This window comes from Plectropomus leopardus, chromosome 18 (genome assembly GCF_008729295.1).
Source record: "Plectropomus leopardus isolate mb chromosome 18, YSFRI_Pleo_2.0, whole genome shotgun sequence".
Classification (NCBI taxonomy): Eukaryota; Metazoa; Chordata; class Actinopteri; order Perciformes; family Serranidae; genus Plectropomus; species Plectropomus leopardus.
In genome coordinates this window covers 26,524,806-26,546,173 of record NC_056480.1, presented here as the reverse complement: position 1 = coordinate 26,546,173, position 21,368 = coordinate 26,524,806, and the positions used below count along the sequence as shown (strand labels likewise).

Below are 21,368 nucleotides of genomic sequence, written 5' to 3'. Positions count from 1 at the left end.
TTCCTTGAGATCATTTTTTAAACTTTTTGTTTAAAATCTTATTTTCAGGTAGTTTTCTTGTAACTTATTTGTTTTTTACTAATAACTTTTTGGACCATTTCCTGTTAAGCCTTATCCTTTTAAAATCTTTTTGAAAAAAAACAAAAAAAACTAAGCCAACTGGCTCAGGTTTCAAAAGGTTTAACCCAAATTTTCTCCAAAATCATCATGGGAAAAGGCAATTGCAAGAAATTAGTAAAAGGTCACAAGAAAACAAACTGAAAATTAGTGTCTAAGGAAAGGAAAGTGATTATATTATAGAATTATCAAAAAAGAGATAAACGTCCAGAAACTATATTTCAGATTATTATAAATCTATATTCAAAATATGTTACAAAATATGCATTTTTTTTTATTATTTTAAGCACTTTTATCATTTCGTTTCTGGTTGTTACTTTGCATTTTTTTCCTCTAATTTTCAGGTTCTTTTCCTGTAACTTTTTATCAACTTGTCTGTTGCCCTCTTACCATGTTTCTGAATGAGATTAATTTGTTTTTAGATTTCAGATTTTAAAGGGTTAAATCTTTATTGATTGTATGAGTTTATATATGTACTTACACATTTCTCATGAATTGTTTTAAATCTTGTATGTGAAGCACTTGAGCTGCATTTTATGTCTGAAAGGTCCTATACAAATAAAGCTTATTATTTATATTTATATTTAAAACTTGAAAAAAAAGAAATAATTCTCTTCAAAAACATGGAAAAAAGGCAATAAGCAAATAGCAAGAAATATGTAAGGTGAATTTGAAAACAACCTGAAAATTACTATTAAAAAAGGAGCGAGAGAGACATAGAAAAATAAAACAAAATTATCCCAAAACACTTTATTTTTCATTATTAGATAAATTTTGCTTTATATACTCAAAATATGTTGCAGAATATATATATTTAAATTTTTAACACTTTTCCCCCAGGTTGTTGCTAGATTTCAGGTAACTTTTCTTGTAACTTTTTACTGTTTTTTTGATTTGTCAATTTCGGGGCCGTTTCCTGTTAAGTTGCTCATTGCCGTGTTTTTAAAAGAAATCAGGTCAGTTTGCTTTGGTTTGTTCATGGCAGATGAGAGACAGAGTTTGGCAAAGAAGAACCACTTTTTCTATTGAATTTCTAAGCCCAGGCTGTAGTAATTAAAGGCCATTTTCCTGCAAAGCAGCACAGCTTTTAAAGGGTAGCAAAGCATCATTTTGTTAATGAATGAATGATTTTAAATAAGTGCATTAGTATTTTAATCTACAAATAATGTGTGCACAGGTTTCAGTTTTTTAATATTTTGCAGCAGCATCAAACATAACAGCCAAAGAGAAGCAAAGACCAGCCACATCTTTGACAAACAAAGGTCTCTAGTAAGTCTAGACATGATGCAGTGCTTAGTTTTCATTATTAAATAGTCAGATCTGTCAACACTATTTTTTCCGACGTGTCTTAAAACTGGCAGCAGTTGCATCGAACACATTTTCGAACACAAGCTCGTGACCTTTCCATCAAAACACATCTCAAAATGTTCTTAAATGCTTCGTTATTAAGCTTCCCTCTGCTAAAATGCCAAGCACAGTCCTGTTTCGCAAAGTCTGACCAGCAAGCACAACTTGTCCAGCCTTCATTTCACTTTTTCTCTGCCTTCAAGGCACGGACAGGACATCATCTGACACCTCTCTCTCCTCCTGCTGGTTCCATTTCGGGAATCGCCTCTCGTCCTCTCGCTCCTGTTTTCCTTCTGTCAGAGAGCCTCGAGCTACGGGCCCTCATTAGTCACTTTTCCCTGAGACCACACTGACACCGGCTTTCGCTCGCTCAGACTTGCTGAAGGCTAGCGCGGCCCGCACGCCAATTCACAGGCGCTGTCAAAAAGCCGGGCCACTTTGCAGGAGCTGGGCAATCATGAGAATCAACCAAGCTTTGAAATGCTGTGAATATCATGAACGTGCTGCTGCCGCTGCATAATGTTACTGTGGCTGAAAGGCCCACAGGCGTCTGCTGCTAAGTTTCTGCACAATGGTCTTTTGGGAAAATGGGGAAGGTGAAAAAAGGACCATACCAGTGCTTTTGAATGTTTTAGACCATTACCTACAAATTGTGTATATTTCACATTACAGCTGGAGATGGCTAATCCATCACGGGAAGGGGGGGAGGCATTTGTCAGCTTTGGTGCTGCAAGCAGGGACCAAATAAAACTCTCCACAGTGGTGGTTTCAGCTGCTAAAAGGCATTATTGAGACATTATTGGAAAACCCAAATATGTCTATACGACAAAAATGAAGCTATAGCCAGCAGCAGTTAGCCTAAAGACTGGAAACAGAGAGGAGCAGTCAGCCCGTCTCTGTCCAAAGCTAATAATAAAAAGGTAAAGTGTAAAAACAACAATTTGCAGTTTACAGGGAGATGGTGACAGATTATTTCTTGGTTGGGGCCAGTTGCTAGGCAACCAGAGGAGAATCCAGTCCTTGGGTACTGGTTACCTGTCTGTGAAATGATGAGGTGACATTTTTACTATAGGTGGGAATCACCAAAGGCCCCACAATGCCACATTGTCACGATACTATATTATTGCAATTTTAAATGTGTTGCAATATGATGAGTATTACCATGACATATATAGCAATGTATTGCAATTTATTACATATTCTTAACTGCAAAATATATCCCCAAAAGAAAAACTTTGTTGTTTTATCTCATAACGTTTTCAGTATGTTCATCTCAAAGTCAATCATTTTTATTGCAGCAAATTGTCTCTAGTCGACTAAAAAAAAGCTATTGATTTTATTGATTACAATTGATTTCTAGTGGGCTGCAAAGTTTGAATTAAAGCTTAATATTAATCATTAATGTTTTTCTAATTAATTAATGTATTTCTTCCTCTCTTTTGTTTCAGCTTTCATTTTTAAGTTGTTTTGTTGTCTCTTTTTTTTCAAAATTTCTTGAAATTTGCCCATTGTCTTTTCCATTGTTTTTGAAGAGAATTAAACCATTTGGCCAGGTTTTAAAGGCTTAAATTCTTAATAGGTTTAAGTTTAATAGGTTTAAATACAGCACGAGAAAAACTGATGACCATCCGGGGTTCAAAGGGTTCATTTTTATGCATCAATTTTGTACGGACAGATGTTTTTGTTACCTTCAGACAGAGCCAGGTTGGCTTCTTCCCTGTTTCTTGCCTTCATGCTAAGTTAAGCTTACCTGCTAGCTGTATATTTACTGTACATGATTCTCTGCAAGAATGCAAAAATAACTGTTTTTCCCCAAATGCAAAATGAAAGGGCTGCTGTCTGGACTGAGATCTCAGGTGTCTGAATGTCCAACAGGGAGAGACTCCAAAATGAGCTCCACTCGCTACAAAAGCAATTAAGGTTTGACACAAAAACAAAGAAAGAAAGGAGCTGGATTTGTTCTCTTTGATGGATGACACATTTCATGCGAGTTTCAAGTCTATGCAAGTTTTTAAAAAAATGCGCCAACACAAAAAGCAGTAGAAAAATCAATCTATAAATGGAATACTTTTTTGAAATGGGGTTGTGTGAGGTTCTTATCCACAGTCAGTGTGTTACATGCAGAAGATTTTGTTTGGCACCTCCCAGTTTGGAGAAACAGGCAGGAGTACTGACACAAGCTCAGCAATGTACTGCAGTTAGGGGGGCAGCGACATAACACATTTTAGCCACCTAAAATAATATCAGTTCAAGTATACCATAAATTAGAATACTGTCATTGCCTTAACTGTCGGACAGTGATTTCTAATGAGGAACCGAAGCCGTTAACTGGGTGACACGCAGCAAAGGGCCACAGGTTGGAGTAAAAACTGCAGCTGCTGCGGCGAGGGCGCCGCCTGTACATGGGATGCCCACTCTACCAGGTGAGCTACCAAGCGCACTTCTCAGCAGCAGTTTGTGGATTTTGGAGATTGATAGATAAGAGAAGCAGCTGCAGCAGAGGCAAGTGAATGCAAACTGTTAAACCCAGTGCAAATAATTGTGAAGTTTCACTTAAGTTGCGCCTGACGTTCTTCTGTTCCCACTGTACTCTCTGCGCTCCTTGAGTGTGTAGTGCAATAGTGACTGTACACATATTCCAATAAAGCTCCTAATGAACGGTCCAGCTGCAAAAATCTGAATCAATGCGTGGCTGCAGATATTTTAATTGTGGCCTTCCGCCACAAATAAATGAATGTATGGGGAAAACTTGCGGGAAATTAAGCTGTCAGTGGCTTTCTTGTCAGGATAGACTGTCTGATGTGAGAGTTAAGCAATGAAAATACTCTTAACATGGCGTACACTTTAACAGATACTGATGTTTTTAGGTGGCTAAATTACATTTCGCTGGCCCCCATTCACAGCAGTACAATGTTACAATGTTGGCGTCCGTGTCAGCACTTGGGCCTGCTTCTCCAAATATGGGGCGTCCCGTCAGACATCTGCTGTTTGTTGTTAATACACTGACTCTGGAGGTTCCTCATGAAACCCCATTTCAAAACAGGGTAGGTGCAGAAAATATGCAGGTTGTACATTTTTGTGCTACAGCATGCAGTGGTATGACTCTAAAATAGAAAACAGCAGGTGTGGCGGCGGCGAACCAACCTGAGGTTTGTATGGTCTCACTTCGGCAGACTGTCAGTCTCCGGGCACTCAGTGACCGATAGCTGTGCCTGAGGGAAGGACAAAACCCAAATCAATACCCCGTCTAAAAACACTGGGAGAAACTTGAGACAGATCATGCAATGTCTACAGGAGAAGATATGCTCATGCAACTCAAGCTTTCTTTTTTTGGATAACTTTGTACAGGCAGAACATTTTAAATATTACAGTAAGCAACCTTTACACAGCAAATAAAAAAAGTAACAGCAGCTCAACTGTACAGAAGATATTGACATAGATTTGGCTTTGTTCATTTTAGCAAGAGTTGCATTAACACTATTCTAATAGATTTTGTTAGAACACAGAACAGTTATTTTGGTACATAAAATCCACTACTGTATGATATTGGAAGTTACGTTTGTCTTACTTTTGAGTTGATTCTTTTTTTGTTGCCATGACTGTAATGATATTTTAAGAAACTGTACGCATTTACCAGCAAGTTTATGTCAATGGATAAACACACTACGAAATTAAACATTTAGGGTTAGGTTACCTTTACAGTGGAGTTCTCTAGGTTATAACCATCCTCTCCATTGCACTGCCATTACTCTGTACTAAAGTAGCCATCGCGCCAGCGTCATTCATGACAATGAAGCCTAGACCTGAATGGTGGTTTGAATTCAGTTAATTTTCAGATGCTATAAAAGCAATTCTCATTAACGATTACGACCACAGGTAAGAGGATTGAAAAAGTCTTATACATACCCAGGCATTCAATGCTTTAGAACTCTATACACATTAGGAAGCTATCCAGGTTATTTTAGAGGTCTTACCTCTGGGTCCTTTTTAAAAAGTATAGAAAGAGAGAGAAAGAATAAGTTGTGCTCTTTTGATAATCAATCAAGACATCATTTAGTAGGGTTAAAGTCTTCAGACGTCAATACATTCATTTAGATTTAAAATGCGGTTTTGAATGAGAAACAAAGGAAAACACCTACATCTGACTGTCGTTTAAAAAAGGCCATTTCAGAATTTTACTAGGACAGGAAACAAATAAAGCAAGTTAAGTTTCATAAAAAACAAACTAAGCTTTATTGACAAACTGCTGCAAAACATCTTTTGGACAGATTTAGTAACCTATTTAGGCAAGCTTACACATGTAGCATAATGCATTTTATGGAGAGGGTACAGATACTAGTGGCAGAATAAGTACAGTTAGGACGTTTTAAAATATGTACAAGAGTTCGGATTGAGCTGCAGGATCCCTTCTCTGTAGAAAGAGAAGACCCATGTGGAGATTTTTGTCCCAATCCTTCTTTGTGTACTTTGTGCATGCAGTTTATAATCAGATCACAAAATGAAGACCTGAACTGTCTTTAGCAGAAACACGAGGCCTGTCTGTTGGCCGTGTTCTCATTAAACAAACATTTTGTCTTCAGAGTCTTAAAATTAATTTTTAACATGTATAACAAATTGAGGATATGAGGACAGTCCATCTCAACAGTGTCTATTAGGGCTATATTTCAAAACTCTAAGGACAATGACAAATATTGCTGCCTAAGTCTAAATGGACAACGTTTTAGAACTATTTAAAAACAAACCATCATCAAGAATGAATTGTACTGATTCCATTAACATTGATTCTTTAACCTTCACTTAATTTAAGATTGTTTTTTTGTTTCTATATTACATAATTGAAAGTTTAAAAGGTCTTTTATTCGGCTATATTAACAGAATTTTGAAATGTAGCCTAAATGGGAATCTGCAACTGACCCTCAACAGATTCTTTATATTTAAAAACAATTAAAATGGATTCCTTAGACAAGTGGATAATGAGCCACTAATTCCACTAGAAATGACTACTCCCAAACAGTAAAAAGAAAAATAAGATCAACAATGCAAAAAAAGCCAGAGGAGGGGTAGAAAGGGTCAGAGATAAAAATACAGCAAAATAAATTAAAATTTAAATAAAAAAGAACAAAAAAAGGACGCCAACTTCTCTCTAAGCCATCTAATTGGGGGTTGGTGGCTGGTTGGTTAGCTGGTTGGTTGGTTGGTTGGTGAGACAGAGTAGGGGGTAGGAGGGAGGGGGAGTTTGCGGTCAAATCTCAAAAACCAGTTCCGATTTTCAGTTCCCCATTTGCTCTCACGAATAAAGTCCAGTGAAGGAAAAGACCAAACCAAAGACAAAACGGACAATTACTTTTGTCGGGCTGCTTAAAGCGAGAGCTGCCGTGGTAGACAGGCGGTAGTCAGGGCGACACGTTAAGGGTGGTGAGTCCGCTTTAGTACTGCCGGTATGGGTGCTCCCGGTAAGGCGTCTTGGCACCTCTGGAGGGGGGAGGGGCCTTCCCTGCGCCTGTTCGCTGGGTCCCGTTCCAGTCATCCTGGCCTGGAGAGGACACAAACAAAAGCAGAATTAGATATCGATTCTTACCACTTCAAGATTTATTACAGAAAACTGTTTGGGTGAGATGACATTAAAGGTGCCCTGGGAGGTTTTCGAGAAAACTAAGTTCACATTCAGTGTTTCTCACCAAAACATGTGTGTATCCTTCAGGCTGGACAAACAGACAAACATCAGAAATAAATAAATAAACAATTGGCAGGGCTGTGTGTCGCATCGCTCAGCACAAGTAAAACAGGCACCATCTCAGCAAACTATTGCTCCATACTAGTGATAAAAACCTCTATAAAGTACCTTTAAAGGGACGGTTCACCATACAATCAAAATACTTTTATTTCTCTGATCTGTCGTGCTATTTATCAGTCTAGATAGTTTTGGTGTGAGTTGCAAAGTGTTGGGGATATCAGCCAAAGAAATGTCTGCCTTCTCTCCAATATAATGGAACTAAATGGCACTCAGCTTGTGGAAAAACTCAACAGCAATGTTTCTGTTCAAAAATCATGACTTAAGATAATCAAAAAACCTTGATGTGAGCAGATTCACGTGGAACTATTTTCTTTCCATAGAATTACACTGGTCAGCTGTATCACTGCGCAGGAGGAAGCATGCATCTACTCAGACGAGAGGCTCATACCCATACCCAACATTAATGGTGTCAGCGGTGCTAGGTGAGCTAGCACTAGCAGCACGCTTCCTTCTGCGCAGGTGATACGTTTGGTGGGTGTGGTTCGGTAGCAAGATAATAGTTCCTACATTAAACTGCTCACAACAAGCTCTATGGAATATCTTTCGTAACCAGGTCATGATTTCTGAAAAGAGACATTGGTGTTGAGTTTTTCAGATGTATTTTTTCTGGCGCTTTGAGCACCACAAGCGGAGCGCCATCTCATTCCATTATTAAAGAGAGAAGGCAGACATCTCTTCAGCCGATATCTCTAATACTCAGCAACTCACACCAAAACAATCCAGACTGATAAACAGCACTAAAGGTCAAAAGAAAAATATGTATTTTTGTTTTAGGGGGTGAACTGTCATTAAAAGGTACCAGTAAGTGTCATTAACTTTGAAATCTAATGATCATTTTGGCCGATGATCCATTGAGTCAATTTTAAGTCTTGCTCTAATTAGACACATATGGTGGGCTATCAATATTTTTAGACTTAAATTTGCCAATTTAAGGACATCATACAAATCAATCAACCAATCAATGAATGAAAATGAATTTAAACCACCATGTAGGGAAATACTGCATACTAAAAGGACTTGAAAATGAAGATACAAATTACATGTAATACAAATATAGATCCAAATACACTTTTAGCTAACTTTTGTCATACTTATGAGCAGACTTTTTATACTCTGCATCTTTTTAACAGTATAAATTAGGTCCTTTTTGTTGGCAGTGAATAAAGTTCTTCCTCACCATATGACTCATATGACTCTGTGGTCTCTCCGTGTCCGTAGTCATAGTATTCTGGCTCTCTGATGGTCAAAAACAGGGAGAGAAGAAGAAAAAAAATCACTTTTAATCTTTGAAAAACATCAAGTAGCTGCTGACTGTAATGTCTAGGGGGATGATAATTGGCTTCCATGAATAAGATCAAAGCTTGGCTCTGTAGCATGAAACATCTTAGTCCCGGCTGGTTCTCCTAAATAACACCGCCATCCAGACCGTGAAACATGAAGTACCATCAGCGCTGAATTTGTGCAGAGTGGCTAAAAAGTGTTTCTGCTGCTCTCAAATTCCTTTGAGTGAAAGTAGAAACTAGGCAATGTGTGTGTGCACTTTGTGAGGAGCAGGTGAAAACCAAAGAGACGTCTGAATCACTCACGCCTGCGGCTGACTGTAATAGCTGTCGTATGACTCGTAGGCCGTGTCTGTGTAGCTCTCATCGTAGCCCTGGAGAGGGGAGGAAACAGAGACACAGAGTGAGACATGGGGAGAGGCTTCTTCATGAATCATGAATGTCAAGATGTCCCCAAAGTACTACACTTGGACTAAAGCAGACACGCTCCCCTTCTGTCTCGAGCATCCAAAATCACTTGTTTCTGTGTTGACGGAAGAGCCATTCAAAGCTAACTGAGTGCCAAGAACACTCTGATTCAGAGGAGTAATGTTTTGGAGAGGCCAGATTTAGCCACGTCAAACCTCACGTCATCCATCACTTTTGGGTGTTACATTACTTCTTCCTCACAGGTCCAAATTAAAGTTTAATGATATCTTTACTTGTTTGTGTAATAACAGTTATATGAATAACTGTGTCAAGGACATCTACATCTAAACTAAGTGGATAAACTAAACCTGCCCTCAATGCCTCTTGTACTTACATATTCCTCGTAGCCCTCAGCACCAGCAGCAGGGTTGTGCTGGTGGGGTGGAAGTCCCATCCTCTGAGGGGGTCCGCCTGCTGGGGGCCTGGCGCGCGGTGCAGAGGCTCCCCTGGCGGGTGCTGCTGGGGGTCCTCCTCGGCCTGCTGGGACGCCCCTCACTGCGCCACCTCTGGCTGGGCCGCCTCGGGCAACACCTCCCCTAGCAGGAGCACCGCGTGGAGGCATTCCTCTCCCCCTGGAGAAGAGAACACTGAGTTAATGCTGTGCTCTTCTACATGAAGGAAAAGCTTTGGAGAAATGTGCTTATTTATCATCAAAAGTTAGAGTGAGTTAGCACTCTCAAGCTTCTACATAAAGCTACACCACGTCGCATCATGACTAGAAACAGATGGAAACAGCTGTAACAGCTCTGTCCAAAGGAACAAAATCCCTTACATTCGGTTTGTCAGTGGTTCCCAACTGGTGAGTCATGGTCTAAAAGTGGGTCGCAGGTCCATTCTAAATGTTACTTGTGAACAGATATCCGGCATCGAGATTTTATTTTGAATTGCCATTTCTGTTTAATCTTGCAATATGTTTGTATTGTAAGCCAACGTGTTGTTTACATTTGTGAAATAAAATTGAATATGCGGTTACACATGTTGTTTAAATCAGTGGTTTAAACAGCATGTTCATTATAGCTTTTCTCCCCATTGGATATCATCATATTTGGGTGCTGAATATATAGCAATTTTTCAGCATTGCAATTTGATTTTACGATTTATTGTGATTCTTGTTTACATTTTTAACACCACACCACACACAAAAAAGGAGAATCATACACTCCTAGACATTGTATATAATGGGACATATTTACATACACAGTGCACCTCACAGTCTGTCAGTATTTATGAATTTTATTTTCGCAGTATCAAATACTGCAAGTAAATAAATTCTCAACTGTTTTTATGGTCTTATTTTTAACAATTCTATCTTTGTGACATTGTTCTAAGAAAGGTGCTGTGATAAATAAAGTTTACTTAAATGTACATTACATATGCAATATAATATATATATAATAAAAAACTATTTTTGAAGTAGACCTTGACATTTAGCTGCTCGTCGAACTTGCAGTGTTTTCCATACATTGATCTATATGTGCTGGCTGCCTCAAAATTAACATTGACCTCCTCTTATTATCAATTTCTTTCGTATTTAAAATGGGTAAAATTTTATTCTATTCTTGTAGAGATGTGTGCAGTGCACTGATTGACTCAGCCCCTCGCTCTGCTCCCTTCTCTCCGTTTATCGGAGCACAAATGAGACAAGAATTAGCTAGCTCGTCAGCTCATAGACCCTACAACTCATCCCTGCTGCTAGGAAAGGGGGCTGAGGCTCTGGAGACAGACTTAGCAGCGGCTTTAGCAACTCCAGTTCAGCCAGCACAAACCCCAGTGCTGGGGTTTACAGCGGGCTAATCTCAGTAACGGCAGCTACAGTAAATTTGCTGATCCGGTGGGGAGTTTGCGCTGGGCTAGATAAATCAGAGCTGCTTCGTATCACCAGACTGGCTACCATTCTTGCTATGGGTTTGGTTTCCTTGAAACAGATATGATGTCCAGCATTACATGCTGATTACCACAATAAAAGCTAAAACTTATTCTCACCCCCACATTTGAGTCACATCGTTTCAGGCCTGAAAAGTACTTAAAAAACTGTAAATAAATAAATTGCAATTATTAAGTGAATCATTTTTTCCCCACTCTTATTGTTTATTAAAGAGCTCTAAAGATGCTAGATTTTTGTAACTTCAGACAGAGCCAGCCAAGCTGTTTCACCTGTTTTCAGTCTTTATGCTAAACTAAGCTAAGCTAAGCTCCTACTGGCTGCAGCTGTATTATTTGCCATACAAACATGCAAGTGGTGTTGCACCTCTCATCCTACTTCCAGCAAGAAAGAAATGTGTTTGTCAAAAAGTCAAAGTGTTCTTTAAAAGAGGGAAAACCTTTTGAAAATATTAATTAATTTTTACTGTATGACTAGTCACATTTTTACCAAAGAAACTTAACATGAAGCAGTAATTGTGGAGGCTTTTGGATTTTTTGGTGGCCAGCTATTGATTTGGATTCCTTGAAATTCCTTGAACTCACGATTGAGTTGTTTCTTGTAATAGCACGTACCAAATTCTTGGTGAGATGTAGTATCTTATGTCAAAAAGATGCTTCCTTAAATTCTTCCTTAGTGTAAGTACACCGAAAACACGATTACACAGAAAGGAGTAAATATAATGCTGCTTCCTGCCTTGCTCAGCAGTTTCATCGATGCATATATATGGTAGTGTCTTTGTATTTCTTCAGTGACCTAGCAGCTGTTATATGAGAAACCCAGCGTGAGTGTATGAGTGTGTGAGTGTGTGTGTGTGCGTGCGTGCGTGCGTGCGTGCACCTGTGTGCTCCACCAGGAGGGACTCCGCGGCCCCTGACCGGAGGGCCCCCTCGGCCTCTGCCTCCATGCTCCTGGCCTCCGTTCAGGTAGCTCATTTCCATGAACTGCTCTTGACAGATATCATCCATCATATCCTACACACACACACACACACACACACACACACACACACACACACACACACACACACAGAGGAAGAAGATAAAAACAGAGAAGGTGAGAAACAGGAGCACATGATGGAAAAGTGAGGGCACACAAATGAAAAGCAAAGAATGAGAGAGAAGAAAAGGAGGCAGTGTGGAAGAACGAGCGATGAACAGAGGAGTGAAACACAATTACAGCGCTGCTCGCTACACGGCGTCCCCCTAACTAACAGAGCGAGTTGAAGAAAAAGTCTCGGTGACTCAGAGTGTTAAAGAGAAGGGGGCGGGGGGGAGGTCGTGGATGTGGGAGGTTGGAAAGCATCCATCCACACTCCCTGCCTTCCTGTGCCTCTCAGTCATGCACAAAATGTAAATCACTTCTCCCTGCACTTCTTGACAAGTCTGGTGTGACTGCATCAACGGTTACCTTATTCCATCTGCGAGAAAAACAATAAGTTGGGCTGGATTAGCAAGGCTGCCTGTTTGAGCAGCACAAATCCCGCAACACGATATACCGCCTTTCTTTGGGGAGCAATCTCGAGGGCTGCACCATGACCCAATCAATTCCTTTTCATAAATCAGCCACTGGAATGGTGACCGAGCTCTAATGATGGTGAAAAAGAAGGTGGATACTATAATATGCGGCGCAGACAGCCGCTTTCAATTTATCTGCAGCGGGAAAAAAAAGCAAACACAAGCCACTTGACTGATTACAAATTCATCTCGGGTGGGGAGCTGTGTGACTGCAGCTGCATTTAACAAGCCGGCACGGTGACACGTCTTTACCCATCAAGGTGTTTAGATTAATTAAGTTTCTTTAGACGTTACATTCTATGGAAAACATAAAAAAGAAAAGTGTCTGTGTCGAGAGCTAAAAGGATGTGCGAGCACTTCAAAGAGATCAAGGCTCTGCTTTTGCATTTACATTGGTAGACATATAAAAAAGATGAGGAGGAACAAAAGAGTCAAAGCCTGCTGGAATACCTGACGAGGACTACAGGTAATACATAAAACATTTCACCAACAAATCACATCCATCCATTTTGGGAGTCATTTATTAAAATATTGCCTGCTTTCAAATGAAGGCCGTCAAGCCTGACAGATTAGAGCCTTAAATTGTAGCGACAGGTTCTGCAGGGGACGGCTTTTTACATAACGCTGCAATGCCAACATCACGTCCGGTTCATTGGCCCATTCATCTCGCCTTTGATTCTTTCCTCTATAGCACCCTGCACACTAATTAAAAAATGTGGGCATCTACTGGCCTGCTCTGGCACGAGCCATTGTTAGAGCGCTGTGGGCTTGAGCCGGACTCGGCAGCAGACTGGGTTGGCCTGCGCTCAAGAATCTCTCAGCACAAAACTAATAAAGAAAGCGTGGGCAGCGCAGGGTGAATTCTCCAACATATCTGTCTGGAAGCCTCGCAGCTCCGAGATGGTTCTCCTCGCTCCCTAATGAATGGGAGTCAGGTAAAGACGCAATGATGGACAGACATGGAGGCCAGCCAGATAATGGGGCAACCTGCCAGCAAACTCAGAGCGACCCGACTCCTCCTGTTCAGCTGCTTTGTGCTACATTGCTTTGTTTAGTTATATGCTGTGACTCGCTCCACCTTTCTGAAAGCCACACCATCAGTAAATTACCCAGGAACACTTTCAGGGGAGGTTCAACCTTTTTCAATCTATCTCCCCAATTTCAGCTTCTACGCTGTGACAATTTAGTGTTTTACTTTGTCCTATGTGATAAGTCATTCAATCATTTTCAAGGTTAGGGCTGCCGATTAGACAAAACAAGCTATTTGAAAACATCAGCTTTGAGTTAAAGCTACAGTTGGTAACTTTTTATGAAAATAACTTCATGTCATATATCCTGAAACTCACTATATTCTGAAATCGGTCATGAGACAGATTATCTGTGAAAAAAGAATCATCATCCTCATCATATTGCCTCTAATGTCAATTTCCTATAATCTACTGCGGCGCACCCAATACAACCAATCAGAGCCGAGGGGTCTCTCACGCAGCTGCCAATCGCTGCTCAAGAAATGCATGCAAACTGTCAAACTAGGCAGGGCTGATCAAATATGAATCAAGATTCTGTCACTTCATCTCCTGTTTCTCACCTCGGATGTTTTCAGAAACACATTTTAATGTACCTTTTTGTAAAATTAGAACATTTGTGATCGGTGTCCAGTCAGGCCAACTTTCTCATTTTACAGCTAAACAGTACATTAAGATATGTTTCTGAACATATTTGATTAGAGAAACAGGCAGTGCAGTGACAAAATCTTGAGCCATATTTGATATATTTGATAATTCAAGACAGTATCAGCAAGTACAACATTTTTTATATATAAAATATACCAGCTATAGAAATTGTAAAAGGCATTTTTCATAATTTTCTTTTCATAGCCTAAACATCTAATTGTGAAAATACTTAGCAGACTAATTCAATAATTAGAGTACAATATGTCGGGTTAAGATAACAACTCATCAGAAAGATGACTAATAGAAGATGAGTCAAATCTAATACTCATTTAACCATTTCTGTGAGTTATAAATTCTAAATTAGCTTGCTATAGTTCTACAATTGCAGAGATTATCTCTATTAACTTGTGCTGATGCTTGTCAATGCTGACATTAGACATTTTAAAGGCTGAGTGATTAACTGAATACATAACCAGCCAGTTAATTAATGGCAAAAAAATGACTGTAAGATAGGGAAGGGCAATATATCAATATAGTGATGTGAGATGAGATATCATGATCATGATATTTTAAAAAAAAAAAGTATCACATTGTTGATGTTGACAGAAATTACATTAGTCATCATTTTAGTGGAAATGGTAAATCTTGCATGTCATTGTCATTGTCATTGTCCTACCTGACAATTAAAAATTGCAGCTTCTGTGATTTGGATATTTCATTTGGCCAAATTGCATTTTGATTATATTTTGATTAATTGCACAGCCCCAAAATCAGTTTAGATTTTGGATATTGTAAAACTGTTTTTTCCTAGTTTTAAAGGCTGCATTACAGTAGACCCATTTCTATACTCTTGCTTTTAACTAGTCGTTGTCTACATCATTTTATCACATTTTAGGGTTTTACTTTCTTAAAAATGTGTGTTATGCTTTTAATGCGCTTTTATAATTTTACTCTTCTTGTTTTAATATATCTTTTATATTTCTACACTTTATTTCTTTTGTTTCTCACCTCTGAGCTGTTCTGCAACTCACTGCGAGAGCTATGGTATACATGATTATATACTGATTTTTATTTTATTTTATTTTATTTGTGCATATTTGGGTGTATATACATATACGTATGCTGAATTTGTGTGTTTGTATGAGTTTATATGTGTATTTACATACACGTTTCTCATAAATTGTTAGGTTTTAAATCTTGTATGTAAAGCACTTTGAGCTGCATTTTATGTATGAAAGGTGCTATACAAATAAAGCTTATTATTATTAAATTGATGTAACTTGGAACTTACCACCCTGTTCAAGCTGCTTAATCATTTGCCTTTACCCTCTCAGTCATAACTGATGATTACTTCTCAAAAGGTCATTGTGTTAACATTTTGTTAATTTTTCAATATCAATACTGATATTTTGGGTCAGAATAATGCAATGTTTGATTTTCTCCATGTTGCCCAGCCCTGTTGTTGAGCGCAGCTCTCAGAGCGTTCACACACATGAGTCAACAGACCACAACACAACACAACACAAGCACACCAAGACATTAAAGTCAGACTCACAGGAAACAGGAACTTCTTGACCTCCTCCATGGCATGTGCCATGCGCAGGTAGGCCTCCGGCACTGGGGCAAACACCTCGATGAAAACGTGCAGCTCCATAGACAAGTGGGCGTACTTGGGCTCGCCGCCTTTCCTCAGCCCCTCCTCCTGAGACAAGAGCGACATCACACAAGAGTCAGGGAGTCAGCGAGAGCACGCGGGCAACTCTAACATGAAATGAATTATGCAGGAAGTAATTGCATTTCAGCCGCCTTGGAGGGCATCAAGCATCAGTTTGGTATTCCCTTCCTTTATATAGCTTAATAATTACATCATCGTGGTGGATAACAGGTTTAGCGGGAGATCCTGAAGATTCCTGGAGCAGATGTGCAGTGTGTGGATGCCCTTGGCTTTACGTTTACATTCAGCCGAGCTATCCTGCCAGTTGACGCCATCTGGGCTCACTGCCTGACATCCCTCTCAAGTACAGGCCAGATGTGTTATGGCTCCAGGTACCCTTCTCACAGGTGTGTAACACCAGATGTGTATGTGTGAGAGTGTGAGAGAGCGCGTGTTACCTTGGATTTGTCTCTCATGGATCCTTTGCCCAGCACAGAGATCTTGGCTCCGGTCTCTTCCTGCAGACGCTTGATTGTATTGCCCTGAGGTCCCAAAATCTTCCCCACGAAATTGAACTAATAGCAAAACAAAGCGGTAGAAAATTAGCCTGACAATCAAAGCAGAGGCGAGTTTAATACCAAGAGAGTGAAGGAGCAATCACTGTCAGGGGTCTTGTTGCACACACTGCAGCCTTAAGTAGTAGATTTAGCAGAGAGGGTCGATACGAGCCCCTGAGGGCTGTAACACCGTCAGTTACTATTCACCACAATCAGACAAGCATCGAGCTGGAACCAACTCGTGATCAAAACCTGCAATCTTTACCGCCTGGATCTTTGAGCAATGTAATTACTGCGTGTGTATGATGTGTCCTACAACTAGCTGTCATTGCTGAACACATTTAGCGAAGAGTCGCCCCCAAGGAAGCAACTCCTCCTGGAGCTGTAAAAGTAGCTTTTGTAATCCGAAGCCACTCATTAGCTTTGTCATCCCTGACACAGCCGAGTGATGTGACGACTCAAGCTAAATCTGGCAAACTAAGACAGGCTTGTGGAGATCAGAAGGCTGCCTTACCCGGCGGACCAGACTCCTACATCTTATTGATCTGATGCTCCAGATGGGGCCGCATCTATACATGTTATTCTTGTTAAAGAAGCGCCGTCTATCAACTCATCAAAAAGTAAAAAAAGTAAGTAAAAGTTACACAACACAATTTAGACAGCCGCCAAACACTGTAAAATCTGACAAATTGATCTTTCTGAATATAATCTTGCAAACCAATTGCCTTGAAAAGGAAAAGTAAATATAACCATTTATCTATCATTTATGTTTACTTAATATACAATTGTTAAGTTACACCAAACATTTTGTGAAATTGTTGCAACTTAAAAATGACAAGTGAAATGACTTGGAACTTGGTTATAACAAAGAGGATTTGGCCAATGTTAATGTTAGATTTTGTTAACATATTTAAAAAATATGATTGACTAGTTTGCAACCAGCAGAATATAGATAATAACATGGTAAACTTGGTTTACTGAGGGTGCTAATACTTAGAAACACTGTTTTCATTAAACGTGTCATTTTTAAGTTGCAACAACTTCACAACATTAAGTACATATGACTAAATTTTAAGGAAAATTAGATACAAAGTTAACAAAACGTAAGACTTATATTTACTTTTTTTCCAAGAAAATTGGTTTCCTACATTTTTTAAAGTAAAATTAACTTGTCAGATTTTACAGTATACTTTAAAGTGACTCAAACTGATGCAAATAAATTCACCAGCATGCAAATGAAGCATTATGCAACTGGCAATATGTTGTGTGAGTTTTACAGGACAGTTTATACTCTGAGACACATTCTCTAACGTCATAAACCACCCGAAAATCAATGTAGCCAAATGTGTGAGCCAGATATAGATTGAATTGATTTGGGTGAATACACCTGAGGTTACGTGATAAAGCCAAGTAAGACTTCATTCTGAAGATTGAATCTCCTGCACACAATTGCACTGCAATATAGAGCTTTTCTAACCATACCAATGTTAACATTTTGATCCATTTTTATGATTATTTAAAACAGTATCGGCTGTAATTATACTCTGGAGCTTAAAGATCAAGGTTGAGAGGAGTAATTTGAGACTCCCAAGTAACCCTGTGGCTTTGTGTAATTGAAACCCGGCTGCAGGATAAATTAAATCAAGAGGGGTTCACGGAGGAGAGAAAGAGAGGACAGAAGAAGATGGGAAAAAAGAGACAGGGGGGCAGAGAAAGCTCACCTTCGGGTACTGTTTGACAGGTATGAGCACTCGTTCCTTAAGTTTGATGTTCTTTGTTGTGAAAAGGTCCAGGTATGCTTCTGCTTCCTTTTTAGTATCGCCTTTCTGGATTCTATCAATTTCTAGAAGGGGAGAGGCAGCTCGGTTCAGGCAAAGCAAACAGGATTCAAAGAGGCAAAGTACAGCTCGGTAATGAGGAGGATTTTTGTGCATTTACATTATTAAGTAAGCATTGATTTGGAGATTTGCAGGTCTAGGCTCTAACAGGCAAGATTTGGTTGCAAAATTTACTATTTTTAGACACACATCTAACAGTAGCCTCAACTGCAGTTGTCTGCATCCTAGACATCTGAAAAAACTCTCACTTTTTAGTCTAATTTTAACCGAGCCAACTCCACATCTTGTGACTGAAAGTCAGTATTTTCTGGCTGACACACAATAGTGCTACCACATGACTATAAGATGATAAAATATGAGATGGGTTTCATTTTGCACCTTTTGGGATCTTGTCAACATCCTGAATAGAGCTGAAATAATTAATCCATTCAGTAACAACTACTTAGATAATTAATTGTTTCAGCCATATTTCCAGGCAACAGTCTCTGCTCACAGTTTCTTTTAAATGAGATTTTGTTGCTTTTCTCTGCTTTATATCCCTGGAAAAATAATGCTTTGGTTGTTTTGGACTGCTGAGCAGGCAAAATAAGATAAGTAATAAGCAAAGACATCACATTGGACTCTATTAACTTGTGACAAACTTTTTTCCCACAATTGCTGATTTTCTAGACTAAATTAATGACCACATAATCAGAAAAAAATATCATCAGATTCATGAAAAATCCTGAATCTTCCAAAGCACATTTTTGAAAACATGCAATTTTCACAGCTACATTTTTTTTTTGACAAGCAGCCATCAGCTCTTCCATGTGGCACAGCACCTAACGTCTCCAGCACCCATCTAGCACCACCATCACAACACTTCTATCTCAAACCACCTCCTCACTCCTGGCCATGACAGCTCGGGAGTCTGCGATGTGCAAACATGTCATCTGCACCGCAGTCCACCAGCTGCAGATCGTGGGGAACCTCAGTACATGTCAAACCTTTTGTTTTACCGGATTCAATTTTCAGACATGTAGCCTAGATAATGCACATCCTGTTAGACAAAGGCTTAAGCATCACAAGAGGTACCTGAGACACTTGGCTCGAGCAGCAAATAATAGGCAGAAAAACACATCACTCTCTGGGAGAGCACATGGGCAACAAAATAATCACTTACTTAGCAGTCATTCAGTTGATCTATAGCACCTTACAATATCATAACGATGTTTTGTGTATTTTCATTTTCTGTAGCAGCTCCTGCAAAGATCTGTGGTGCTCAGAAGCGACTTTATGACTATACTATGGTACCTCCGGGTGCATTACCTCATCACTCCATTATAAGAAGTCATATTCTGTGATTTGAAAAATCTAGACAAAACATATTAATAATAGGATTTTTAGAGCTGGCTGTCGACCACAGGGAAATAACTAATACCAGAGGCAGGTTTTTTCTTTTGTCACCTCTCCAGCACAGCTACAGGACGGCAGCCTGGAGCTGCCAAGGCTGCAGTCTCGTGCTCAAGGACACTTCAGCAGCAGCCGGCAGACAGCGGGACTCGAAGGTCTCTGTCCCCGCCGCCACGAAGCCGCCTCTCGGCTTTGAAGTCGCGAGGTGACCCCGGATACTGGCGCACATTTAAAAGGGCTGCTGCGCAACGCACCTGCCACAAAAATGAGCTCAACAGGGACCCGACAACGACAACAAACGACCGAAAACACTCCGAGTTTTTAAGTTTATACTCGACGCGAGCCCCGACAGTTACTGAAGCGAAGAGATTCAAATGCGACGCAGCTGCACGAGGAAGCGTAAATGATCGAGATGAATATTTGAAAGTGCGTCTCCCCTCTGTGGTGTTGTAATAGCTTTGGGCTATTTACAACCTCACACTCATTAGCTATCATCTAAGGAACAGCTACGTGTATCACACACACACACACACACACACACACACACACACACATATTCCCATTACTGAGTCATTAAAGCGCTGTTTCTGTCAATGTTCACGGGGCAGTTCACGTCCCGTCCACACACACATGGCCGTGGAGGTGTGTGTGTTTATTTGAGTGCGTCCACGAGCCCAATGGCGCCGCTCTTAAACTCAAACGCACATTTCCCAAAGACAAAAATAAACATAACTTTACCTGCGTTTAAAAGTTTCATGGCGTGTGTAAACGAAGAGTCCAGGCTGTCCTTCTCCGCCAGCAGCTCGGGGAGATATTTCTCGTCGTTCTCCATTTTGAGTTTAGATAGCGGGGAGTCAGTTTCGGGTGCAACAAAAAAAGCGTGAAAAATACCCCAACAATGATAGAAAAAAAGTAGTCCAGTTATGTAACTACAGAGTGCCGCGTATCCTCTGTGCGGACGGTTCTTTGCATGTGGCTACCGGGCGTTTCTGCGACGGACGGGTCCGCTACTTTGAATTTTTCCCAACTGATTGGTCCCCTCTTCACAGCAGCTCCGACTGGATGGAAATGAGAGAACAAAAGCGGTGAGAGATGGGTAGAATAGTGAGCCTACTCAAGCCGGCGGAAGTGAGCTCAGAAGGACGTAGCTCTCCGGACTGACGCCGCCTACTGTGTGTTGTGTTGATGCGCGGCGCCCCCAGTAGTGATAATCCCACTATCAGATTGTCAGTACGGGTATGGGTGTGCCCGCTCTATGGTGTGCTACTGTTAGAATATAAAGGTACCAGACCACAGGAAGTGTTCGAGGTGCCCCACTACTGACTCCCTCTCCTCTCAGGGAAACTCATATGGAAACTTATTCCAGTGATATTCATATTTGAAGATGTATGAGTGTAAACTACAGGTATATCAGAGCCAGAGGTGCTCCACTGGGCTGATTAATGACCATATATGGTTATTTGATCGTATTATATACAATTTAAAGGGTTAAGGCAATTGACTACAGATGAAACATAGATTCAGCTGTCTTGTGGTTAGGGACTGTCCGTCATTTATAAGAGTGGGGTGGCTGGAGTGTGACTTTTTTTGTCTTGACCCTTCCCAAAGTTACAAACATGTTTAACATGTTTCCTTAAGCCTCCCTGACTGACTAGGGGGGAAATACATTCAAATCTGAAATATGTTATTGATCATCAGGGGGAATTGTCAAGTCAAGTCAAGTCAATTTTATTTATAAAGCCCATTATCACAAAACATGGTTTGCCTCAGAGGGCTTTACAGTGTACGACATCCCTCTGCCCTTAGACCC

General features: G+C 40.1%; 1 protein-coding gene across 1 annotated transcript; it reads right to left on the bottom strand.

Annotated features, from left to right (window-relative positions):
* Positions 1 to 5,673: 5,673 nt before the first annotated feature.
* On the bottom strand, positions 5,674 to 20,707 carry khdrbs1b (KH domain containing, RNA binding, signal transduction associated 1b). Its single transcript, XM_042506454.1, has 9 exons — positions 20,297 to 20,707; positions 18,050 to 18,171; positions 16,230 to 16,346; positions 15,673 to 15,819; positions 11,768 to 11,901; positions 9,341 to 9,578; positions 8,845 to 8,912; positions 8,436 to 8,494; positions 5,674 to 6,997 (listed from the first exon to the last, which is right to left on the bottom strand). Exons 1-9 carry the CDS (start codon positions 20,388 to 20,390, stop codon positions 6,891 to 6,893), a joined length of 1,086 nt encoding a protein of 361 aa, XP_042362388.1. The 5' UTR covers positions 20,391 to 20,707; the 3' UTR covers positions 5,674 to 6,890.
* Positions 20,708 to 21,368: the final 661 nt, after the last annotated feature.